General features: G+C 40.4%; 2 protein-coding genes and 1 long non-coding RNA gene across 3 annotated transcripts; 2 read left to right on the top strand and 1 right to left on the bottom strand.

The window, feature by feature from the left end:
• The first annotated feature begins 5,608 nt into the window (after positions 1-5,608).
• Positions 5,609-6,838, top strand: LOC104758546 (large ribosomal subunit protein eL37x-like). The gene is made up of 4 exons (XM_010481433.3): positions 5,609-5,736; positions 5,845-5,980; positions 6,395-6,496; positions 6,603-6,838. The coding sequence occupies exons 1-4, from the start codon at positions 5,734-5,736 to the stop codon at positions 6,641-6,643; spliced, it is 282 nt and encodes a 93-aa protein (XP_010479735.1). The 5' UTR covers positions 5,609-5,733; the 3' UTR covers positions 6,644-6,838.
• Positions 6,839-8,893: 2,055 nt separating this feature from the next.
• Positions 8,894-9,755, bottom strand: LOC147924839 (uncharacterized). Its single transcript, XR_015586245.1, has 2 exons — positions 9,366-9,755; positions 8,894-9,190 (listed from the first exon to the last, which is right to left on the bottom strand). It is a non-coding gene; the product is annotated as an uncharacterized LOC147924839 (long non-coding RNA).
• A 1,483-nt stretch (positions 9,756-11,238) lies between these two features.
• On the top strand, positions 11,239-12,120 carry LOC147924838 (uncharacterized). The gene has a single exon (XM_087496985.1). It carries the CDS (start codon positions 11,239-11,241, stop codon positions 12,118-12,120), a length of 882 nt encoding a protein of 293 aa, XP_087353111.1.
• Positions 12,121-27,065: the final 14,945 nt, after the last annotated feature.

The raw sequence follows: 27,065 nt of genomic DNA, 5'->3' as shown, positions 1-27,065 counted from the left end.
AACCATATGGTCAGTTTATTTGTGACAATAACTCCTATTTTTTTTTTTAATTACTCTTCAATCTCGATAATTTTTCCAAATTTCAAGATTTTGATTTGATTCCTTGTATTATTTGTCTAAAGCAAAGATCTTTTGTTTTGTTTATTTGGATCTTCTTATTGTAAATTAAGATTTTTAACTGAAACTCTAATTAAGATTCCAATAATTAAAAAAGTCAAAACCTTTGTCCCATATTGAACAGACATACGACAAAGCCAAGACTACCAAAATTCTAGAAACAAAAAGTCTAATAGTAAAAGAAAATCTGAGATACACCAATCGTCATGTTCTTCTTCTTCCTCTCCACAATATTAAACCCTCAGAATTACAAAGAGGTTTTTCAAAAAAAAAAAAACTGAAGAAATCAAATCATTAGAGTTGTAAAAAGAGATTTCTAGTTTGATGGCATTATTGTTAATAAAGTTATAGCTAGAGGATAGTATAGCTAATAGACATAAAAAAAAGTGTTCAAATAGTAAAAAGTGTGTCAAATGATAAATATTTTTTTAAAAGTGTGTTAGAGTGGAGATATTCATCAAAATTACCTCTCTAAATGTTCATGTCTGTGATGGTAAAATGAAAAGAAAAAGACAGTCTCAATCCTGTCAACTCTGGGGTTTTTAAACATTGAGCTGAAAACAAATGTCTCTTCTTTGTTAAGGTAATTAAAATTACATCTCTGACAGGGACTCTGAATGTCCCTGTCCCTCTCCATTTTTCTGATGGTAGAATGAAAACACGACAGTCAATATCATGCATATTACCTTTGCTTAAGTTGATATACTTTGTTCATGAATGAAGATGAATTCATATAGGTTGTTACTGTTGAATCTGGAAAAGATAGTAAATAACTTGATCAATTGTATATTTTTAAATCCAAATCAAAGGGTTCAGTTTGAAGTTATTTTGTTTTATGGTTCTGAATACTTTCAGTTTGGATATTTATTTTATGCTTTCCTTGTAACTTTTGTTTCCTATGATTGGTGTTGATTTGTTATACTTGGTCTATAAAATTGACCACTTCTTACAGTTGAAGTTGAATAACACATGAATCTCTTAATTTTGTAAATGTTTTGTATCTGATTTTGACTGAATATGTTTCTTGTTGATATTCTTGTTATGGTCTTTCCTTGGTTATTCGTGTGTCATCCACAATTGGATGAAATCTTAAGATGTTTTTATTCCTGTTACGATCTTCAACTTGTGAAGTTTGCATTCACTCATTTTCTAATGTTTGTGCTCATTTTTTTAAAGCAGATTGCTAAAATTTATCACTTTTTTTTTTTGAATAAAATGTAAAATTTATTCGAAAAAACTTTTTACATCTGCTTTATGCTGAGTGTTTGAGAGTGTTTGAGATTTTAGCTATCTGAGACTAAAAATAAAGAATAAAGGAAAAAATTATCTTGAGGCGAGCCATTGTTCCATTGCAGCCGTGTATTTGCCTTTTTCTTGAGTGTAGATGGAGAGCAGCCTGTCTCTGACATTCCGGTCCAAGAGTTTGATAAGAAGAGGAGCAGGGGTTGGGGCTTCTCCTTGTCTTCTACTATTTCTTTCCTTCCATATGGTGTGAACTGTGGCCTGAAAAGTGTAGCGCAAGAGGTAGAGAGTGACCGGGGTGAGCGTGTCATCCGTGAGTAGAGAGAGGAGCTGGTCCCATGAAGTTGAAAAGCTGTTGAGTAGAAGATTTGATGTGAGGCCTGTCCAAATTTCTGTGGAGAAAGGACAGGAGAAAAACAGATGGTTCCTTGTTTCTAGAGAGCACGAGCAGAGAGCACAGGATGTGGTGTAATTTCCTCCCCAGGATTGCATACGGTCGCCTGTGGAGAGCCTATTCAACGTGGCTAACCAAGCAATGAAAGAGTACTTTGGTGTCGCTTGCGAGAACCAAATCCCTATCACCCAGTCTTTTTTATCATGACATTCCCGTAGCTGCAACCATGTCTCCCTTGTGGTGAATTTAGTTGTGAAACGACCTCCTTTCCCTTTCCATAAGACTATATCAGCTGCTATACTAATAGTTTTTGTGTTTGCTATACTAATAGTTTTTTATCTAGTTTTGCTCGTCAAAGTTCCACAAAGGACTGAGTTTGTGAGAGTAAACGTATTGGTTAGTGTAGTGTCTTTAGGTGACTAGACTGAACATGATGCGACTCATGTCTACATCTGTGACTGTGTTAACATTATTCATATCAATTGTCTATTTTAATATTTGGTAGGATCTTGATTCTTTTATACAAAGATCAAAAGCTGCATTTCTTTTCTTTTATTTGTGACATTCAAATTCGTTTAGAAGAGTAAGTTGGAGACAGAGGCTACCGGTTGAGCCGTCACCGCAGCCACTAGTTTCACCGATGAATCTAGTAATAGGACAATCCCTAATTAACAAGACAAGAAATTAAAGCCATCATTAACAACTACAAGAGGATTATGTTCAGCCCTCAATTACTACCTAAGCTCTAATTTTTGTGTCTTGTTCGGAAATACTCTTAAACGCTGAAGCATTCATTGTACAAACGCTTTTTTTGGGTTGAATAAAATTTTACATTCATTAAAAAAAAGACAGAGTCTAACATATTATGAAATTAGTTCTTAAAATATTAAAAAAAAAAAAAAAAACAATCAACTTTAAAAAGAGGGATCAAATCGTTGACATGGTAAGAAAATCGAGAGGATTCTATTTCAAAATCAGTAAAATCTTAACAAGAACACAATAAAATAATTTGTTGGAATATATCGTTTTTTTTTTTAAAAAAAGAGGAAATTATAAAAGAAAAAAAAGAATAAATATGGAAAATTCAAGAAAAGAGAAAAAACTCAAGACAAATGGAAAAGAAAGAAAAAGGAAAATCGCAAGAAAATAAGGGTTACTAGTACATTTTTTTGTTTCAACTCTGATGAAATCTATAAATAAAGCTCTTGCGTTAAGATCAGTTGAAAACTCGAAATCATAATAACAAAGAGAACCAAAATAACCTAAAGAGAGAGACAGAGAATTTTTATAAGCAAACCAACTTGTTCTTCTGATAATGGGAATTGTCTCGGAACCTCGTTGTCCCAAAAGCGTCGATGGGATTAGCATTAACCCTAAAGGGACGACCTTCGATAGGTTGCTATGTGAGATCGATTCTTTCGAAAAGAATCTTAAAGCCACCTTCGATAGCTTTGTGTGTGAGATGGAATCTTCGGAAAAGAAGGTCAAAGCCAAATTCGATAGCTTTGTCTGTGAGATCGAATCTGTGGAAAAGAAACTCAAAGCCTTTTCAAAGCTTCTTCCCCAGCCATGTACTGAGAAAACAACAACCTTACGGACGGGAAGGAGAGTCAGAGGATTTGAAGATGTAGACGACGAAGAAGAAGATCGTACTCATATTTGTACTACCACCTATGAGTTATACTTGAGTGACGATGATGAGTTTGATCGTGAACTTGATCTGTATATGATGAACAAGATGGGTCTGGCTGAGAGTGCTCTGTACGAGATGATCAACAACGATCAAACCGAAGATATTATGAGTGAAGTATCAGTTTTTGAAACAGAGTTAATGAATGAGATTGAAACTTCTCCCTCTGCAATAGAGATCTTGAGTGATTATGAGTTTGACCGTGAACTTGATCTGTATATGATGAATAAGATGGGTCTGGCTGAGAGTGCTATATACGAGATGATCAACAACGATCAAACCGAAGATATTATGAATGAAGTATCAGTTTCTGAAACGGAGTTAATGAATGAGATTGAAACTTCTCCCTCTGTAATAGAGATCTTGAGTGATTATGAGTTTGACCGTGAACTTGATCTGTATATGATGAATAAGATGGGTCTGGCTGAGAGTGCTCTATACGAGATGATCAACAATGATCAAACCGAAGATATTATGAATGAAGTATCAGTTTTTGAAACAGAGTTAATGAATGAGATTGAAACTTCTCCCTCTGTAATAGAGATCTTGAACGACAACTTCAAAATCAGCGAAAAGTTTCTGAACAAGAACTTACACAAGAGAAGGATGTGAGAGAAATTGATTTGATGTTGGTGAAGCAGAGATTGAAGTTCTCTGACTAGTGTAGAATGATTGATACAATGAGGTTCTGTGTTTGTTTATATCTGATTTCTAGATAAACTTATGTCTGAGATCTGTCAGGTTTGTCGTAATGCATATTTTATTAGATGGATTTATAATGCATTTTTCTCACTGTGGTTCCTTTATTCCAGTTACTCATTTGTCTTACACTTTGTATCACCTTGTTGTTTGTTACTTTCCTGGTTCTCTTACTCTTTGCTGCATATATTGTATGCCCTTTTATTTTACAAAGCAAAATTCAGTGAATATAAACTTCACAAACTATAGTTTACAAAGCAAAATTCTCAAGTTCTCTTCTGTTCTCACTTTTGACCAAAATACTTCTGCCAATACTCAAAGCCATGTCTTTGCACAAACACAAACACACACAAACAAAAACCTTGTTAGCCCTGCTTGAAGAAGATAACAAAGAGATGAAGGCTGAGACATGGCTTACTTAATGAAGCGTCATGTTGCTTAAGCTTCTTGAAACTTAAACGTCTACAACGATTAGTGTTTATACTGAATTAATAAGAAGATAAGCCAATCTTCTTGTCTATGGTGCCAAGGATTACAAAACAAGCCTTAAGGTGTTGATACGAGTGCCCTCTGCCTTCGCACGCTTTGGCACCTTTGAGTGTGTATCTCCTCATCAATAGCAACGATCCATGCTTTAATGTCAAACTTTGTTGTGTCTCTCTGCTGTTTTTTATGTTGGTTCAAATGATTATTTTTTATTTCTAAAAGAATATTTTTAAAGTGTAATTGATGTAATTTCATTAACATTGTAAAAACAGAAAACTAACAGAAACATTTTAAGAAAGAAACGATAAATTGGACAAGATAATCGTTGTCATCAATTATAAATTCTCGACCGGTTAATCTTTCTAAATGAAGATTCCGGGGAAGAAGACCACTGTAGAAAAGTATGTTGGAGACGGAGGCCACAGGTTGAGCCACCACCGCAGCCACTAGTTTCACCGATGAATCAAGTAATGGGACAATCACCTAATTAAACAAGACAAGAAATTAAAACAAATTAATTAAAGCCATCATATACAAGGTTGATCAAATTCTTATATATATAACATCGACTTGCCATTGTTCCTGTTATTGTAAAAGTAATGGAGGACAAAAAAAGAGAGAAAACGTACCATGAACGAGGAACGACTGATTAAAAAATTTCTCTTGTTTCTTGAGTTGAGAAGAAGAAGCTTAGGTTTATTTATGACTCTCTATCGCATCCAAATCAAACCTTTCTGTTGACGATACTTGGAGAGCAAAAAAGGCATTTATTGATACTTGGAGAACAAAATCACATTTATGGAATAAAATTGCTCCCCAAGTATTGAGAATCAAAAACCACAATTTTCTAAATAGAATTATTTATCCCAAACAGAAGAAAACAAATCGTTTCCGGTTTTAATCTTTCGCAAAAGGGCCAAACACAAAGAAGCTTATTAATATTTATAAAGGCCCATGGGCCCAAATCGATCCAGTAACACAAAATTCACAACCCTAATATAAAGGAGAAGAAACCCTAGCTTTATATAACCTTTTGTTCGTCACTTCCTTCTCTGAAGCCGGAACCCTCAAGGTTGATTCATCTGGAAACTCGCATTTAGCTCCAATGGTAGATTGATCTACGATCCCTCTCTCTCTATCTCTATTTCATCTCTGTTGCTTCCTTGATCTCTTCATTTCACTGATGCGATGTTGTTTTTGTTTTTGAGATTCACAGGGAAAGGGAACGGGAAGTTTCGGAAAGAGAAGGAATAAGAGTCATACACTCTGTGTAAGATGTGGCCGTCGTAGTTTCCACATCCAGAAGAGTCGTTGCTCTGCTTGTGCTTACCCCGCCGCTCGCAAGAGGACCTGTACGTTTCTCTCTTCTCTCCCTCGATATCATTTGCTTCGTTTTCGCTTTGTTTAGTCAATCAATCTCCTAGGTTTAGAAATGGATCATTCTTCATTTCAATCCATTGGTTCTGAATCAGAAATTAGGGTTTTTGTGATTAGGTTTTGGTTTAGGGGATTTGTATTTAGTTTCTATATGACTGTGTATTTACGATATGTTGAGTATTGCGTCTCGTTTGAGAAAGCTTTGTTAGACATATAATGTGTATAATTGAAAAACACTATGAATCTTTATAGGGAGGTGTTACATAACTTTTGTGGTTTGGCCTCTCTTTGGACACATCTTGTGAAGCTTCTCAATTGTATTCAGGTTTTGTAATGTGCCATTTTTTGTGGGTAGTGCTGATTGATGTGTTTGTGTGTTATGTTGTTAGACAACTGGAGTGTGAAGGCAATCCGTAGAAAGACTACTGGAACTGGAAGGATGAGGTATCTTCGCAATGTTCCTCGCAGGTTCAAGACCGGTTTCAGAGAAGGTATTCATCCTTTTTTTTTTTTTTTTTTTTTTTATATTCGACTGTTTCCTTTATTTACTTTAAGAAGCGCTGGTCTTTACTATCTTGAATTGTTGTCTTGGATTAGGTACCGAAGCCAAGCCAAGAGTCAAGGCAGCAGCAGCTTAAATTGACTTTTGAGCATCAAGTGGAGAGTTTGGAGAGTTTGTTTGTTGTTAAACTTAGATTTTGGCTTGCTCTGAGTTTGTTTATTCGAAAGATTATTATTATTATTATTATTATCTAGTACCTGATTATGACTATCTTTTTGTGTGCTCTTTGCTTTTTTTTTTATAAAGTTTTGGACGATATTTGAACTTGAAAGTCTTTTAATTCTGTTGTTATCGTAGTTCATGTTTTCACTAATCATTATGGTTCTTCACCAATTGTGTCCATCTGGCCAACGTAATTTGCTAGTAAAAACTGACCAAAGATTTAGGGGTTTTGTCATGTCCAATAAATTAAATTTTGAGTAATTTCTTTTCTTTTTTATGTATTGAAAAATAATTTTAGAGTTCCTCTGTTTGAGAAAATCATATGGAACTTCTTTAAATTCCGTATTCTTAGGCTCACTGACATTCATAATTAATCTGAGATTATACAACAAAACAACCTAACTAGACAGAAATTGCAAGTAACTCAGATTAATTGACTTTTGAGTCTATATTGGAAATATTATAAATTTTAAAACTTTTAAAATGTTCAAATATTAAAAATGTTTAAACTTTATAGATTGTTTTAAAATATTACAATTACTTAACTTCCATAGAAATTTTAAAATATTATATCTATACTAATAAAAAGTTGAAGTTATAAACTCCTAAAGGTGTCCATAGAGGATTTAAAACAACCAATAGAAGTTAGATATTTCACTAATTAACATTTATTGAAATATAATACTCCTTCTGTCTCACAAAGATTGATATTTTGGGATATATTTTTGTCCCACAAAGATTGATGTTTTGCAAACTTCAAGAAATAATCATCTAAAATATTAAAATTTTTGAATTGTTATTGGTTTATATTTTCTCTCTCTACCAAAAAGTAATTATAAATTAATTAACAAATAAAAACTAAAAATTTTCTTAATATGTGTGAAAGTCTCAAAACATCAATCTTCATGAGACAGAGGGAGTAGTAATCTATCTTATAAAATTTTTTTAGAAAACAAGAGAAGTAAAATCTATAGAAATAAAAGAAATATGTACAACATACCACATCGGCTAGAAAATTTTAGACAAAGGCTGAGAACCATTATAAATAAAACTAATACTCCCTCTGTTTCATAATAAGTGTCATTTTGACACTTTACACACAAATTAAGAAAACATATTTAAATATCTCTTATACCCTTAAAATTGATATTGACTCTTGATATTCTTCAATGAATATGAGGTTAAAGTTGGAAATTTATGCTTAATATTACATTGAAAATCTAAAATGACACTTAATTTGAAACAAAAAAATCAAGCCAAAATGACACTTTTTGTGAAACAGAGGGAGTATGGTTTTAACTATAAATTAGCAAGAAGCTTGATTTATCAGATTTCCAAATTTAAAAGTTTATTTGATTTATTTTAGCATATTAAAAATTTTAAAGGTTTAAATATTATAAATATCTCCATGTTAAACTCAAAAAAACAAATGTTACAGATATTTAAACTACATCTAAATTTTAAAATATGTTAAATTTTTAATCTCTATTAAAAATTTAAAATTTTAAGAATTACTAAATATTATATATCAAATTTTTTAATATCTTGAAAATATCTTACTTATCTCCGTTTGTGCTTTATATCTCTTACTAGTATTTATCCCGTCCTACGTACGGGTCAAATACACACCTAAAATAATATTAGGAATTATATTTTTTTTATTATGTTCTGTATGTTTATTTTTATTTGTTTTCCAAAAAGTATTTCTGTTTTAGCCAATTGATAAGAATGAAACTATGAACTCTTCTCTCTTATCTCTTCTTAATTCCCCCAATACAAACTATGAACCCTAACTGATAAGATTGGAGTTACAGTTCTCCTCTCTTATCACCATGAACAGAGTCGCAGCTCTGATCTAACAAACTCACAATGTTGATCACGCAGGATACTCTTCACAATCCTACACTATTCTTATTTATACTCTAAACTTCACACATGCTTCTCTTTACTCTTCACATGTGCCTCTCACATGCTCTCTTATCACCAATTAAATGGATTGATTTTATAAAAGAAATGTTTTGAAAAAATGATTTTGATACACCAATTTTAATTACACTAAATTGGTTGTGCAACAAAATTTGTAAACTGAAGGAGAGTAAATAGAGTGGCTTTTTTGTCGAGAACACATTCTTAACGTGATGTTTCAAACATTAAATATGTGCAGTAGATTGAAATTGCCTTGGACTGAAATTGAATAGTAAATTAAGAAACATAATTAGTTGATGGAAATAAAAAAAGGTTAATCTTCCCAAAATTAAACTTAAGACCTGAAATATCCAAAAGAGTGTAGAACATAAAAACAAAACAAAAGTGTGAAACACAAAAGATTTAAATAACACTTGTGAAAGGAAGGAACAATAATAAAGCAAAAGAGATTTTTTTAAAAACTATGGATATCATAGAGATATGAAGGACTATGCTGGTTTCTGTCAATTTTAGTCCTACGGTTGGTTTTGACTACCTGCAAAAACCAGTAGATAGCAAGATTCTAGTTTTAGAACCGAGAAGCAAAAAGAAGTATATATTGTTCATGTAAATTGTTTTAGTGAAAGAAAAATCTAAGAGTTAGTACACATGAATTTAATTTTCAATTCGAAGAGAGTACATAGATGTGTGATTATAACTTATAACATTACCTCTCAACTGTGCCTATATTTTGGTAGCACAGGAAGAAAATAGTGGTTGCCTAGTTGGTGCTGCCGGCCATTTGAGTACACGTATGTGAAGATGATGAACTCGAGTACACGCATGTGAAGCAGAAGTAGAATCGCGGCCTCTTATCTTGAAGAACGCTTGTGCGTCCGAAAACGAAAGAGAAGAAACATAATAAAATAATAAAGAGTTTATAAACCAACAATCAAGGTCTTTTGCAGGGAGAAGAAGATAGATTACTGGATTACACACAGAAAATAGTAACTGTTAGTAAGAGTTTATCTTAATCTAAAAAGAATCTGAGGTTTTGTGGTTTCTAAAGAAGATTGCAGAATCGTGTCAATAAATACGGAAGAAATTGGCGAGAAAGGTGGAGTTTGGAGATCGTGGAGAGGTGGAAAAATTAAAACCCTAGTAAAAATAAATTTTAACTGTAGAAATTAACATTTATTTATTTATTTTTTTGACAACAAAAATAGAATCAGCTCAAAAGAGCCAATTTGGGGGAAAATAGTTCACAAAAAGAACATGCTGCGGAGAGAGTCTCGCTTGACGAGCCAGAGAATCCGCTTTGACGTTCAAACTTCGGGGAACAAAAGATAGAGAGAAGGAGGAGAACTCCGCTTGGTCTCTAATTTGGGGGAACAAAACATTTATTTATTTATTTTTAAAATAGAATTTGACAAACTTGATTTTTAGCGACGTTACAGTTATGTTTCGTTTGACAACGTGTCTCTAATTTTTTTTTGGAAAAAAAATTTGTGAAACAAAGCTTATGTGGCAAAATTATATTGGCCAGTTGACTTGTGATTTATAATATAAAGGATGAGCTGTAAATTATGCTTTTTTTGTGTATAACTTTACAGATGATTTGATATTCTTGCAGTAAAAATTATATTTTTAAGTCTGTGAAAGAAGGATTAACGTCGCAAAACCTTGATTTGAAGTTATTTGAGTTTAAAGAAGAAGGATCGACAAAAAACACAAATATTGTTTTAACTATACATGTGTTCATATTACTTTTTCTACAAGTAAGAATTTTGGTTTGAGAAGTTTCAAAAAGTGTGGATCTAAAACCGAATAAGTATATAAATGAAATCATCAATAATTGGGTGCATCTGTTGACTATGCTGGTCTTCATGAATTGCACAAATTTTATGAAAAAATAAATAATTTTGGTGCTGGAGTTTGATGGGTTAGTTGTGGTAGTCTAAAAAAATGGTTTTTTCAGTTAAAAGAACATATTAGTTTATACCAATACACTCCACCAAAATGGTTTTTTTAACTATAAATTCTAGCAGGAAGCTTGATTCCGAATTACCAATATACTCTCTGTAATGTTTTGAGAGTGTGAAATATACTAAACTAGAATTTATACCCGAGCATACGCGAGATTTAAATTTAAAATATTTTTATTAATATAAATTTTTAACCTCAAATATAATTATTTAAACTTTTGAGTATAAATCTATATAAACACTAAACTTGATTTACTAAGTGATATATATAACATATACATTGTTAAAGATAATTTAAAGATAAAAAAAAAAAATGGCATCTCTCTCTGAGGGCGACTTGTGTGGCGATTCTTGCCACTGGTTAACTGTCCAGCATCACCGGTGTTTTTCTCCGTTTTGGAGTGTGTTTTCCACCAACAAAACTATCAATCCTTGTTCCTTTACAGTTGGCGGTTTATTTCTATTGGATAAATCTGACAGTTTACTTTCTCCCCTTTCTGCGGGTGATAACCATTTCTTAAAACAGCCATGGATCCACCAGTATAAATTCCTCCTTTTCTCTCAGTTTTTCTCTTCACATTCACTCTCCCGTTACCATTCATCCAATACCTTCCAAACAATGAGCGATTTTCTAAGAAAATCAGTCCAGGATCTTGATCTGGGCATTGATGATGCCCCGATTACTCTCCCACCAGATTTCGTTTCAAGAGCGGCTGCGATAAACCGTTTTTCACTGGTGGTCACTTCAGTCAATCCCCGTAAGCAGAATTTGAGGGCGCTAATCCGCCAGATGCCAAGGGTTTGGGGATTCACAGAGGAGTGTGTAGGAAGAATAATCGATGGAGGAAGGGTCCAATTCCGATTCCAGTATGAGGAAACGATGAACTTGGTTCTCCGTCGTGGTCCATGGTCTTTCAATGACTGGATGGTAACGACCCATCGTTGGTACCCGAACATTGCTGAAGAAGACTTGAAGATCATACCCTTTTGGATCCAAGTCCAAGGTATTCCAATTCTTTACTTAACTAACGTCATGGCTAGAAGGGTTGGAAATAGTCTAGGCTATGTAACCGAAGTGGATTATGATGAAAATGTTAGCCAAGTTGGTTTTGTAAGGGTTAGGATAGACTGGAACATAGACAACCCTCTTCGTTTCCAAAAGAATGTTCAGTTTATGCCTGGAGAGAATACCATTGTCAAGTTTCGATTTGAGAGACTTTGCAATTTCTGTAACAAGTGTGGATCGCTGAAACATGATGTCAAGGAATTTCCTATGAGTTTTGATGATGGAGATCACAACGTATCTGATGATGAGAGTGATGGTGATGATCATCAAGACGGAGATAACAGCATGGATGAAATTGATGCCACTACTCCAATGCATCCTCATGTGACTATCCCGGGTCTCCAAATGCCAGGCCCTCAGAACCCTGTTATGAAAAGGATCCTACCACCACTGTCTCCTCTGCTGTGCCTAGTGTTTTTGAAGACACAGAGTTAACAGCAGAGCGGTTGCGTTACCTCCATGCCAAGTATGTGAGAGAAATGGCCATCTCCCAAGCACAAGCGAGTCATATTTGAAACGGCCTTTAATAACGCTGATGCTGCAGAGGAAATGGCGGTCCTGAGCCATCTCCGGAAACAGGCGAAGAGGGACAGCTCTGTTGGCTCGTGTTCTGCCTCAAATGGATTTGCCGGAGGCGCGGGGGGCCCGGTACCCCCACAGCCTCCATGAAGATGGTGTCATGGAACTGTCAGGGCCTCTGTTCGCCCTGTAAAGCGACTATGTACATTAACTAAGTGTGATGTTTTATTTTTTATTGAAACTCTAATAAGTGTGATGTGGTTTGTAAACTAAAGGATGATTTTGGATTTTCTAACATTATAACTCAGCCCCTCCTTAGTGGCTTAGCTCTTATGTGAAACAACAATGTGTCCTTATCCCTGATTTCAAAGGATGAGAGACTCATTGACGTTTCTGCAACCTATAAAAACAATAATTTCTACTCATCTTGTGTTTATGGTCATCCAAGACAAAGTGAACGTTATATTTTATGGGACCACCTTGAACATTTATTTTCTCATCGTATAGAACCTTGGATCTTCATTGGGGATTTTAACGAAATCATATCCAATCAAGAAAAAAGAGGTGGTCCTATGAGAGATGAATGGTCCTTTGGAAATTTTAGACCCATGATTACACAATGTGACTTGGATGATATTAACTCAAGAGGAGACAAATTTACATGGGTTGGAGAACGTTATACACACAAAGTTCGAAGTTGTTTAGACCGGTGCATGATAAATAGCATTGGTGCTAGAACTTTCCCAAATGCGTTTGTTGAATTCATGGACTTCTGTGGTTCAGACCATAGACCATTATCTCTGCAACTAAATGTGAGGCAAGAAAAGCGTAACATACGTTTTTTCTTTGATAAACGCTTAAGTGAGCTTCCAACCTTTTTTGAAACTGTTCTGGTGGGGTGGCAAAGGAAGAATTCTACTTCACCAACAACAATTACCTCACAGATAGCTAACTGTCGAAGGAGTATGGCTGTTTTGAAACATAAGTCGCAGCTTAATGCAGAAACAAGGATCAAGGCACTACATTCGCAACTGAACTCTGCAATGGAAAGCAACTTGCAAACAGAGAGAACACGAGTACCGGAAAATCAAAGTGCTCTCACTAAAGCCTACTCCGATGAGGAACGACACTGGAAACAAAAAAGCAGAAATCAATTTATTGAAAGAAGGAGACCAAAACACTAGTTTCTTTCATGCCTGTGCAAAGACTAGATCCTCTAAGAACAGAATAATTTCTATCTATACTGAACAAGGAAATCTTATTCACAGCGATAAGGAAATTGTTGATCATGCACAAGATTTTTTCACCAAAATGTTTTCCAGTAGTGGACATTCAGTAACTCCAAAAGATTTTGTAGATGTTGAAGCAACAATCACAGATGATATAAATTCTGCTCTAACTAGAGACTTTTCTGAACAAGAGATCTATGAGGTTGTCTGCTTGATTGGTGACGACCGAGCTCCAGGACCAGACGGTCTTACTGCACGCTTCTACAAGCGATGTTGGTCCATCGTTGGACAAGATGTGGTTAATGAAGTACAAGACTTTTTCAAGACTTCCACCATGAAAAGAGGCATTAATCACACTAACATATGTATGGTTCCGAAGATAGATAATCCCAAATATCTATCAGACTATAGAGCGATTGCTCTCTGCAATGTCTTATACAAGATTATCTCTAAATTCCTTGTTAAACGCCTCAAACCTCATCTTGATAGTATCGTATCTTATTCACAAGCTGCTTTTATTCCGGGTAGAATCATTTAAGATAATGTAATGATAGCACATGAAGTCATGCATGCTCTAAAATCTTGAAAACGTGTGTCCCAAACCTACATGGCCGTGAAAACTGATGTTAGCAAAGCATACGACAGAGTCGAATGGAACTTCCTGGAAACTACTCTCAAGCTCTTTGGTTTCTGTGATCGATGGATTAGTTGGATCATGTCTACTGTTCGATCTACAACCTATTCAGTCCTAATAAATGGCTCACCTCAGGGATTCATTCAACCAGAAAGGGGAATCCGTCAAGGAGACCCCCTTTCTCCATATCTTTTTATCCTCTGCTCAGACATTTTAAGCCACCTTATAACATCATATGCCAAGGATGGAGACATCAAGGGTATGAAGATTGGCAACAGCGTTCCCCGTATTACTCATCTACGTCTCTTTTTCTGTCAAGCGAATAGAAAGAATTGCCAAGCTCTATGAGATGTTTTTGATGTTTATGAACACTATTCAGGCCAAAAAATCAATACTGATAAATCAATGATCACCTTTGGTTCAAATGTGTTTGGTTCCACTCAAGAAAGACTAAAGACCATTTTAAAGATACCAAACCAGGGAGGAGGAGGCAAATATCTTGGTTTACCTGAGCAATTTGGGCGAAAAAAAGAATGAAATGTTTGAATATATAATCGACCGAGTCAAAAAAAGAACCTCACATTGGACTTCTAAGAAACTCTCCCCTGCTGGCAAAGAAGTGATGATGAAATCTGTAGCTGTCTCCATGCCGGTTTACGCTATGTCCTGTTTCAAATTGCCTAAAGGAGTCACATTTGAACTTAAATCTTTGTTAATGAATTTTTTGGTGGGAAAGGAGTTCTCATCATCGCAAGATACCATGGATATCTTGGAAGAAACTACAAATATCAAAGAGAGAAGGAGGTCTTGGTTTCCGGGACTTGGAAAAATTTAATGATGCCCTGTTAGCAAAACAGGCATGGCGCCTTATTCAATTTCCGGATTCTCTTTTTGCTCGAGTGATGAAGGCTATATATTACCCAGATGGATCCTTATTAGATGCAACTCCAAAAAGATCCCAATCCTATGGTTTGTCATCTCTTCTAACGGGGATAGTTCTCATAAAAAAGGGTCACGGTTCATTGTTGGTGATGAAAAACTGATTCGTGCAGGAATAGATAACATTGTAAACACTCATCCGCCCCGCCCAATTAACACCATACAACCAGAAGGATCTTTCTTGATACAGGAATTGATTAATAATCAAGAGCACAACCGTTTGTGGAACACAAGCAAACTAGAGTCTTTGATTGTACCAGAGGACCGTGACTTCCTCAAAAACATTTATTTATCAAAGAAGGATAGCCCTGATCGATTGATCTAGAACTATACTTTTTCTGGTGACTATACAGTAAGATCAGGTTATTGGCTGCTCACACATGATCCCTCTGATCTTCTTCCTCACTCCATTCCACATGGCTCTGTCGAACTCAAAAATAAATTATGGAGATTAAATCTAATGCCAAAAATCAAACATTTTATCTGGCGTACTATCTCCCTAGCTCTACCTACAACCACAAGACTTCGATCTAGAGGCATGAATATAGATTCAACATGTTCGAGATGCAGACAACAAGATGAAACCATAAGCCATGCTCTGTTTACATGCCCTTTTGCTAGTTTGGCCTGGCGTCTTTTTAACACTCCGGCTCTCAATGTCAATTGCTTGTCTGATGATACAGAGGAAAATCTCATAAACATAATTGAATTTTCAATACGGCAAGATATCCCTCGTCAGACTGCCCTTGAAACGACCGACCTTTTTTTTTTAAATAAATAATAAATAATATAAATATATAATTAAACTACAACTAGTGGTCTCATACCCACTAGCCACCTAACCACAAACACATTCAACAGCGGAAATCACCAACCAATAAATATAATAACCAATATTCATAGCAATCACAAATCAACGATCCAACAATATAAATCAAATAACCAGCAATCCTAAAACAATGTTCTAGGACACAATTCTAGCAACCTAACAATGCTAGATAACTAATCAATCGAGTCCCTAGAACATCCTCCTCTTCATTGCCTTTGATTCCATGATCACACTTTGCCTTTACCTGCACCACAAACACATATTGCAATGCATGAGTATTTTATAAACACTCAGTAAGGCAGTCCTCCCATCTACTGGACTATACACAGAAACAATAGAGTATCAATAATCATCACACAACAATCAACAATCAACAATAACAAACCAGGACTTAGCATCGACCGATGCCACACATGCATTGACCGTTGCCGAATGGGGAAGCATTGACCGATACAGAAGCTGCATCGACCGACGCATGCTCGACGCACACGAAAACCCTAGAGTTTTACGCGCCGTCCTCGCACTTGCATCGACCGATGCAAGGTATGCATCGATCGACGCAATGTGGAGCACCGTGATTTCCCCGAAGCTTCTCGCCGGATCTTCGTTCCTGAAATCACAAAACTCGATCCCAAGCCACAAGAAAGCTTCCTAACGTTCATAGCAACCATCCATTACGTCTAACAACACAGAACAGGAAAATTACTGAATCCTCTAGCTTAGATAAGCCATGGTCCTGCACTTACCTTTGCCAAGACGAATCTGAACCACAACAAGCAAGAAACGCTTCTAGGAAGCTCCTACAACGATCCCAGCTACAGATCTCTACAACAACGTCCCAAATCTCCAAGAAATCACCAAGAACTCTCAAGAACTTTTCTCCCTTTTCTTTTCTCTCCCAAAAACTGCTAAACACGAATGAGACCAAAAGAAAACGTGTTAAGGGTTTTCCCTTTCTCTTTTCCCCAAAACGCAGCGTTTGACTTAAGTCAAAACGCATCGTTTGACTTAAGTCAAAACGGAGAGAATTGAACATGCATCGACCGATGCACCTCTTGCATCGACCGATGCAATCCCCTAAACCGGGATTTCGGTTCACGGATGTTACAATTCTCCCCCACCAATCTAGATTCGTCCTCGAATCTCGAACAACCATCAGCCAAGGACTACCGTGCAACCGTCTCCACGGCCCGCACTCCTCCGACCGATCTACAGAAGGTCACCTCTAGGCGATAGACTCACGCTCCAGGCGTCATTTGCTCTTGACTTTTTGGACTTCCCTTTACTCATAGGCCTAACCCTTGAGTTTTATTGGCTCCTAATCAGACCTAAGTCTGCATGCCAAATGTTGGCTCCTCATCGGGCCTAAGCCCACATGCCATAATATATAAGGAAAAGTCCAAACTCGTCTCTCGGGTTGCCACCCTACAGCACGCCCCCGGATCGTCATCCGAAGTCGATATACCAACCATACTCCCGAGCCACAAAGTCTCTCAATATGGCAGTACTAGGAGAACCTAAGTCCCCCAAGAATCGCGAGCAAACGATTCTGAACAGGTCTGAGTCCTATCCCTATCCAGGTTTCCTTCCCGTGGCTCGCGTAAAAACATCTCAATGTCCTACTAACCACATATCCCCTCACCGGGATACCCCATGACCTCACAAGGATCATATACACGCCACAAGGGCCGTCACAAAGGCCAACAAAAATGTCCTAAGAGGACCGCCACCAAGGCCAAACAAATGTCCTAAAGAGGACCGCCACCAAGGCCACTCGTTCCGAAGGACCGTCACGAAGACCATCTGTCCCGAAGGACCGTCACAAAGACCATCTGTCCTGAAGGACCGTCACAAAGACCATCCGTCCCGAAGGACCGTCACAAAAACCATCTGTCTCGAAGGACCGTCACAAAGACCATCTGTCCCAAAGGACCGTCACAAAGACACTCTGGCTAAACAGCCCGATACAAAGGCCAACAATTGGCTAAAAGCCCGCCACAAAGACCACACAATTGGCTAAAAGCCCGCCACAAAGGCCACACAATGTCCGAAAAGACCGCCACACACAGGCACACTGACTCGAAAGTCCGCCACAAAGGCCACAAAAGCCCCTCCAAGGCTTCCCACCGCTAAAATGGACAAATTCTAACTCCCGTAAAACTTTCCATATTTAGCACTTTCCATTTTCGGAAACTTTCTTCTTTAAGAAACTTCCGTTTCAGGAAACTTTTCTCCGAAAACCCCGCCTCACGGAAACTTTGTACCCCGAGCACCACCTCATCTTGTTACTGAGTCGCACAACCAACCACCCCAAGCGACCGAGTAACAAGAGAGATGGGCCTGAATACTCCATTCCCGCTCCAGCCACGGATTACAGATGGGACCAGGCTAAACAAGCTCAAGTCGCGGCTTGCTTCTCATACCAATTCTTGAACCTTGCCTTCATCTTTGCCTCAGGCTCCCAAGTCTGCTCCTCAACACCATCACAGTCCCACATGACTCTCATCAAAGGAATCTTCTTCTTGAAGTTCCTTGATCCTCCTCTCGAGAACCCTCACTAGTCTCGCCTCCACAGTCATATTAGGCTGAAGATCCTCAGGAATCTTAGCCAACATCTGCTCTCCCTCACGGAGACACTTCCGCAACATAGACACATGGAAAACCTTTTGGAATGCACGCATAACCTCAGGTAATTCCAATCTATATGCCACTGGTCCAACCCGCTCAATCACTCTGAATGGACCCATGTACCTCAGACTCAACTTAGTCTCTGACAATGATCTGTTCGGACCCCGCAACATGGCCATCTTGAGGTACACCCTGTCTCCTACCTGAAACTCAAGATCTCTCCTCCTCTTATCAGCATAACTCCTCTGCCTATCCTGAGCCTCCTTCATGTTCAGCTTGAGAACCCGAATCTTCTCTGAGGTCTCCTGAACAAAACTGGCACCAAACATGCTCCTCTCCCCCACCTGAGTCCAGCATAATGGCGTACGACATGGTCTCCCATACAAAGCCTCATAAGGAGCCATCCTGATACTCGCCTGATAACTGTTATTGTAAGCAAACTCTACCAGGTTCAGGTGATCTGCCCAATGGCCACCCCAATCTAACACACACATCCTCAGCAAATCCTCCAGCGTCTGGATCGTCCTCTCAGACTGTCCATCTGTCTGGGGATGATAAGCTGTACTCATATGCACCTTAGTGCCCATCTCTGCCTGAAATGCCTTCCAGAACACCGAAGTGAACTTAGAATCCCTGTCAGACACAATGCTCGCTGGCACCCCATGCAATCTGACTATCTCCCTCACATACTTCTTAGCCAAGACCGCTGCTCCATCAGTCTTCCTAATGGCTAGAAAATGTGCTGACTTAGTCAACCGGTCCACTATGACCCAAATAGCATCAAAAGTCCCTGACACTGGCAATCCTACCACGAAATCCATGGTGATCATATCCCACTTCCACTCAGGAATGGGTAAACTCTTCAGTAACCCCCCAGGAACCTGATGATCAGCCTTCACTAGCTGACACACATCACACCTCGAAACCCAACCAGCCACATCCTTCTTCATCCCGACCCAATGATAGTACCTCTTGAGATCACGGTACATCTTGGTCGCTCCTGGATGAATAGATAACTTGCTCGAATGAGCCTCTCTCAGAATTTCCTGTCTCAACTCTTCATCCTTGGTCACACAAACCCGACCGTGCACCAATATAGTACCATTATCTGAGACCTGATACTCTGAACCCACATCCTTAGAGGCATTCACCAGCCCCAAATCCTTCTCCTGAGCCAACCGTACTCTACTCAGAAGATCTGCTCTACCTACTGCTTCCAAACCCAATGGTTCCTGTGAAACAGCACACAAGCTCAAAGCACTGATCTCCCCTATCAGAGACTCCATCTCCTGCTCCTGAGCCGAAGCTACCCTCTTCCAACTCAGAGCATCCGCAACCGTGTTAGCCTTACCAGGATGATAGGCTATCTCCAAATCGTAATCTGCCACAAGCTCCATCCACCGCCTCTGTCTCAAATTCAACTCAGGCTGAGTGAATATATACTTCAGACTCTTGTGATCTGTAAATACCTGCACCTTTGCACCATAAAGATAAGATCTCCAAATCTTCAGGGCAAAAACTACAGCACCCATCTCCAAATCATGAGTAGGGTAGTTGCCTTCATGCACCCGCAACTGCCGCGATGCGTAGGCAATCACCTTCCCATGCTGCATCAGAGCACACCCCAAACCAACTCTAGATGCATCCGTATAAACCACATAGGGTTCTCCCTGCTCAGGCAAAGCCAACACTGGCGCAGTAGTCAACATCTCTTTCAGGCTTGCAAAGCCTTCCTCACACTCTTCTGACCAAACAAAAGGAACATCCTTCCCTGTCAACTTAGTCATAGGACGTGCTCTGCTTGCAAACCCCTGCACAAACCTCCTGTAGTAACCTGCCAATCCAAGAAAACTCCTGATCTATGTGGCATTATGCGGTCTAGGCCAATCTCTGATAGCCTGAATCTTCTCCGGATCTACAGAAACTCCGTCTGCATACACTATATGACCCAGAAAGCCCATCTCACGCTTCCAGAAACTACACTTGCTCAATTTGGCAAACAACTTCTGCTCCCGCAGCTTCTCCATAACTGCCCTCAAATGCACCGCATGCTCTTCAGGACTCTTAGAATAAACCAGAATGTCGTCGATGAAAATGATGACAGATACATCCAGAAACTCCTGAAACACACTGTTCATCAATCTCATAAATGCTGCTGGTGCGTTAGTCAACCCGAAAGGCATCACCACAAACTCATAATGCCCATACCTCGTCCTGAAAGCAGTTTTCCTCACATCTGCCTCATCTATCGGTATCTGATGATAACCCGACGCCAGATCTACCTTAGAGAACCAAGTAGCACCCCTCAACTGATCCAACAACTCATCAATCCTCGGGAGAGGGTACTTGTTCTTCAAAGTAACCCGGTTCAAACCTCGGTAATCTATACACAACCGGAAACTTCCATCCTTCTTCTTGACAAACAACACCGGCGCTCCCCACGGTGACACACTAGGACGGATGAATCCCTTACTCAACAAATCCTCTAGCTGCTTCTTCAGCTCTGCCATCTCTGCTGGAGCCATTCTGTAAGGAGCCTTGGATAACGGCGTCGTCCCCGGTTCCAGTTCAATGGTAAAAGGATCCGACCGAGATGGTGGTAATCCCTGCAAAGAGTGAAACACATCCTCAAATTCCTCCACTACCGGAATACCGCTAACCGTAGACTTCCCCACTGACTCTGGCATAGATATAGTGACCAAATAAGCCTCACGGCCCTTCTCAATCATCTTCCCAGCCTGAATGGCCGAGATCACGAGACTCCCCAAAGTTGGTCTAATACCCTAAAAAACCAACTTCCCTTCTGGACGCTCAAACTCCACTCTACCCCGATAGCAATCCAAATGCACCATATGCCGATGCATCCAATCCATCCCGAGAATAACATCATACAGCTCCACTGGACTGATAAGCAAATCCGCTGGCCATGACTCTCCTGCGATCTGAATATCAACTCCTCTGGCCCGTCCAATAACTCTCAGGAACTTGCCTCCCGCCACTCTAACAACTCCTGTACGCTCTCCAGGATCCCCACTGATCCCTGCACTCTCTGCACACTCCGGAGTAATGAAGCTGTGAGAAGCTCCAGAATCAAACATAACATGGGACTTAAACCCGCCCACCAACAAGGTCCCTACACAAACCTCATGTGTTGAGAACCTAACACCTTATCACTGAAAAATATAAAATCTGAACCTACTAATAATCACAAAGTTTAAGAACCAGAAATTTATACCTGTGATCGCTCTGGCACTGGTTCCACCAGTCTCTGCCGTCGTGTAAACCTGTGGCGCCTGCTCAATCCGTGCTACCTACTGACCTCCAGCCTGCACCTGCTGCAATGCTACCACTGCTACCGGCTGCAACTTGGGACAGAAAGGCCTGATGTGCCCTGTCTCCCTACAATGATAACATACACGAGCCGCTACCGTCGGAGCACTTGTAACACCCGCAAACCAAATTTTGGTATTTTGGTAAGGGTGTCGATCGACACCTCCTAGTGAGGCATCGATCGACACCAATTGTGGTCGGTTTGGTCGGTTCAATTTTAATTGTCCGGTTTGCGTGGTTGGTTTAGGGAATCCCTAAATCGAGTTTTAAAGGAAGAAAACGACCTAGGGTCGTGTTGTTTTGGTCTTATTCGCCGTTTTTGAGAAAACACAAAAAGAGAGTGTTCTTGAGCTTTTGGGAAGAGATTGAGAGATTCCTTGCTGTTCTTGGGAGATCTAAGGCTGGGAAGGTGTTAGAAGCTTGCTAGGAGTGAGGGAATTCGTCCTTGTTGGTCAGAATCTTCTTGAAAGAGGTGAGTGCATGACCATGGCTTATCTATGCTAAGATCTCTAGATTCTATGTGATTTGGTGCTTATGTGTTTGTTTACTTTGAGTTCCCTATGGTATTTCGTCGCTGTTGTGGCTGGGTTTGGCTTCTGGGAGTGCAAGGAGTGGATTGGAGAAGATTGGAGGCGAGATTCGGAGTTTCTGATCGAAGGGAATCGCTGCTCGGCAACGGTGTCGGTCGACACCAGTTGGGGTGTCGGTCGACACCAACGCGAGGACGGCTCGGGACTTTGGCGAGTGTCGATCGATGCCATGTGGAGGTGTCGGTCGACACAAATTAGGGTTTTCGGGAGTGTCGGGCAGGGTGTCGGTCGACACCAGTTTGGTGTCGGTGGACACCAGATAGTCAGTGTCGATCGACACCATCTGGTGTCGGTCGACACCCCTTGTTTCAGTTACGATGGATGTTGCATGCTATGTATATTGCCTGGTTTGTTTTATTGATTGTTGTTTGTGGCATGTAGAGATCTTATTGCTTGTGTGTATAGCCCAGTAGATGGGAGGATTGCCTCACTGAGTGTTTATCAAATACTCATGCATCTCAATTTGTGTTTGTGGTGCAGGTAAAGGCAAATTGTGTAGCGTGGAATCATGGCGATGAGGAGGAGGATGATCTAGGGTCTCGTTTGTGTGGTGTTGGTTATATTATTTATGTTGGAACCTTGGTTAGAGTTGTGATAGGTTGCTGGATAGATTGGATAGGAATGTTATTGTATTGATGATGTATCGTTTCTGTATTATTGGTATGTTTCCGCTGTGCATATTGGTTGTTATTGGTTTAATGAGGAAATGGTGGTGTGGGTGGTTCAATTAAGTAGTATGGGATGCTTAATTATATGTTGTACTTATTATTAAAAAGAAAAAAAAAAGGGGTCGGTCGTTTCAGTTTGGTATCAGAGCCTTTACGGTTCTAGGATGGTTAAGTGGATGGTTAGAGCGGTTAGGAATTTAATTGGGTAAATTATTTTCTTTTTGCTTGATGCATGATGTTGTGTGATGGAATTGATTATGAGTAGTTAGTCAATTTGCATGTGGTATGGAGTCCTAGTATCATCCTCTTCGAGCCTTCAATGAGATTCCACGGTAAGATGTGTGTTTGTGTGCGGTTTTGATTTGTGTACTTAGCTTTCTGTCCTGGGTAGTGCAGATGGTTAAGGGTGGAGCTGTTGCTGATCGTGGACGCGGTCGTGGTCGTGGTCGTGGTAGGGGCAGAGTCCCAGCAGTGAGTGAGTCTGTTGAGCAGAGTGTGACAGCTGAGGGTGTCGGCGAGTCGCAGGATTTCCAGGAGGGGTCCATGAGTGTGGCCGGTGGTGGTACTGATAGGACCGTAGGCGCTGAGGGGGTCGGTGCGGGCGGTGTCGGTGCTCGAGTGGCCGGTGGTGCTAGGGTTCCGGGTGTGGGAATCCCAGCAGGTGGGGCTCCTGGGGGAGGTGTGGACCTGGCGGGCTTGTTGACACAGCTGTTGGAGCGGGTACCAGGTTTGGGTCCGGCTCAGGCTCAGGTAGTGCCACCAGTGGTGGTGGAGGAGCATCAGCCAGTGGCTGCGGATGTGAGAGCTCATGCTCGTTATTTGTCTATGCTGAAGGAGATGCATAAACTTTATACTGAGAGGTTTTCGGGTGGTACAGACCCTACTGTTGCGGATGCGTGGAGGACGAGTGTGGAACGTAACTTCCATACTCTGAGATGTCCTGAGGAGTTTTGGGTGGACATAGGGGTCCATCATTTGAGTGGTGATGCTGAGGTGTGGTGGAGATCGGTGGCTGCTAGGAGAGTGCAGCGGGAGATGACTTGGGCTGACTTCGTTTTGGAGTTCAACCGCAAGTATTTTCCTAGAGAGGCATTGGATCGTTTGGAGGTGCAGTTCCTTCAGTTGTCTCAGGGGACACGGTCAGTGCGGGAGCTGGACTTGGAGTTCAGTCGACTTCTTTGTTATGGGGGTCGGGCTATGGAGCCTGAGGAGGCTCAGATCAGGAGGTTCTTGAGGGCTCTACGTGATGACTTGAGAGTTCACTATAGAGGGAGGAGTTATGCTACGCGTGCAGAGCTGGTTGAGACTGCAGCAGAGATTGAGGAGGATATCCGGGCACAGTCAGTGGTGGTCAGTCCAGCGGTTCAGACAGAGGAGACTTCGGAGCAGAACAATCCAAACAAGGGTAACAAGTCGGAGCAAAGGCATAAGAGGAAGCGGGAAGACACGTCAGGTATGCAGCAAGGTGGGCGAGGGTGCTTCGGATGTGGGAGCAAGAACCACAGGTTGGCAGACTGTCCCAAGAAAGGTGATTCACAAGAATATCGTCGATCGTGTTACCATTGTGGAGAGGAGGGGCACATCAGGCCTTTCTGTCCTAAGTTGAGACAGATGATGGGGGGTGCGGCACAACCGAAGGGAGGACCGGGTGCTCAACTCGGAGATTAGTTTGGCTTCTGATTCTTTTTATTTCAGCTACGTATTTTCGTTTGGAGTTGTAAACGTTTATTCCACTTGAGGTTTTAATAAAATGCAGTTATTTGGTTTTTGGAATTTGTGGATCTTGTGGAAAAGAAAATCGCTCGGGAATTCTATAAATGGAAAGTTGCAATGCATAGAAAGTTTCTAATAACATAAAGTTCTATGAATAGTTAGAACTTGTTTTTAGTGGGGAGGGTGTTTGTAAACACAGAGGAGTTCAGATGTTAGTAGTGAGACATGGGGGTGGCCATGGCTGTGGTGATATTCTCAGAGAGGATATGGGGTTGGTAGGACATTGAGATGTTCTACGTGGATCACGGGGGGTCCAGGTTGGGGAAATGCTTATAGACGTTATGACCATTTGCTAGAGGGACGGGGGGTCCTGAACAACTCATGAGGAGATGGGGGTTCTCCTGAGGGGACGGGGGGTCCCCTAGATACCGATAGCTCGAGGGACTGTGGTCCTGAGGGTGGCAGAGGAGATGGGGGTTCTCCTGGTACCGTGATCTTAAGGGTGACGACCCGAGGGTGAGACGGTATGGCTCAAAGACGGGGGGTCTGAGAGTGTGATCGGTATGGCTTGAAGGTTGCGACCTAAGAGCAGATGAGTTGGTGGCAAAGTGTCAAGGAACGTGGAGATAAGCATGGTAACCGGATGTGGATTTATTAGACTGATGGGGGTTCAATCTCAGGGTTACGGTTGAGATCGGAAGCGGATCTCGGGATTGATGGGGGTTCAGTTTCGGGGTTTTCTATACGTTGACCGGGAGGGTCAGGTGTATGCTGGTCGGGGGGACCAGGGTGGTGAAGACCAGTGGGTTCAGGGTGGTTTGGACCAGTGGTGTCCTTGTTGCGGCAGACCAAATGGGTGGATGGTACAAACCGTTGCGATGGTGATTTGGTGAGTTTGCGGATGAGTGGCGGTGTGTTCAGATTCGAGGACGAATCTTCTGTTAGAGGGGGAGAATTGTAACACCCGCAAACCAAATTTTGGTATTTTGGTAAGGGTGTCGATCGACACCTCCTAGTGAGGCATCGATCGACACCAATTGTGGTCGGTTTGGTCGGTTCAATTTTAATTGTCCGGTTTGCGTGGTTGGTTTAGGGAATCCCTAAATCGAGTTTTAAAGGAAGAAAACGACCTAGGGTCGTGTTGTTTTGGTCTTATTCACCGTTTTTGAGAAAACACAAAGAGAGAGTGTTCTTGAGCTTTTGGGAAGAGATTGAGAGATTCCTTGCTGTTCTTGAGAGATCTAAGGCTGGGAAGGTGTTAGAAGCTTGCTAGGAGTGAGGGAATTCGTCCTTGTTGGTCAGAATCTTCTTGAAAGAGATGAGTGCATGACCATGGCTTATCTAAGCTAAGATCTCTAGATTCTATGTGATTTGGTGCTTATGTGGTTGTTTACTTTGAGTTCCCTATGGTATTTCGTCGCTGTTGTGGCTGGGTTTGGCTTCTGGGAGTGCAAGGAGTGGATTGGAGAAGATTGGAGGCGAGATTCGGAGTTTCTGATCGAAGGGAATCGCTGCTCGGCAACGGTGTCGGTCGACACCAGTTGGGGTGTCGGTCGACACCAACGCGAGGACGGCTCGGGACTTTGGCGAGTGTCGATCGATGCCATGTGGAGGTGTCGGTCGACACAAACTAGGGTTTTCGGGAGTGTCGGGCAGGGTGTCGGTCGACACCAGTTTGGTGTCGGTCGACACCAGATAGTCAGTGTCGATCGACACCATCTGGTGTCGGTCGACACCCCTTGTTTCAGTTACGATGGATGTTGCATGCTATGTATATTGCCTGGTTTGTTTTATTGATTGTTGTTTGTGGCATGTAGAGATCTTATTGCTTGTGTGTATAGCCCAGTAGATGGGAGGATTGCCTCACTGAGTGTTTATCAAATACTCATGCATCTCAATTTGTGTTTGTGGTGCAGGTAAAGGCAAATTGTGTAGCGTGGAATCATGGCGATGAGGAGGAGGATGATCTAGGGTCTCGTTTGTGTGGTGTTGGTTATATTATTTATGTTGGAACCTTGGTTAGAGTTGTGATAGGTTGCTGGATAGATTGGATAGGAATGTTATTGTATTGATGATGTATCGTTTCTGTATTATTGGTATGTTTCCGCTGTGCATATTGGTTGTTATTGGTTTAATGAGGAAATGGTGGTGTGGGTGGTTCAATTAAGTAGTATGGGATGCTTAATTATATGTTGTACTTATTATTAAAAAGAAAAAAAAAAAGGGGTCGGTCGTTTCAGTTTGGTATCAGAGCCTTTACGGTTCTAGGATGGTTAAGTGGATGGTTAGAGCGGTTAGGAA

Source organism: Camelina sativa, chromosome 17 (assembly GCF_030686135.1).
Source record: "Camelina sativa cultivar CO46 ecotype springtype chromosome 17, ASM3068613v1".
Classification (NCBI taxonomy): Eukaryota; Viridiplantae; Streptophyta; class Magnoliopsida; order Brassicales; family Brassicaceae; genus Camelina; species Camelina sativa.
This window is presented reverse-complemented; position numbering and strand designations above follow the sequence as displayed.

Coding starts and splice junctions, on each gene's coding strand:
- LOC147924838 (XM_087496985.1), top strand. CDS start 11,239: ATGAGCGATTTTCTAAGAAAATCAGTCCAGGATCTTGATCTGGGCATT.
- LOC104758546 (XM_010481433.3), top strand. Junction 5,981..6,394: donor CGCCGCTCGCAAGAGGACCT/GTACGTTTCTCT, acceptor TTATGTTGTTAG/ACAACTGGAGTGTGAAGGCA. Junction 6,497..6,602: donor CAAGACCGGTTTCAGAGAAG/GTATTCATCCTT, acceptor GTCTTGGATTAG/GTACCGAAGCCAAGCCAAGA.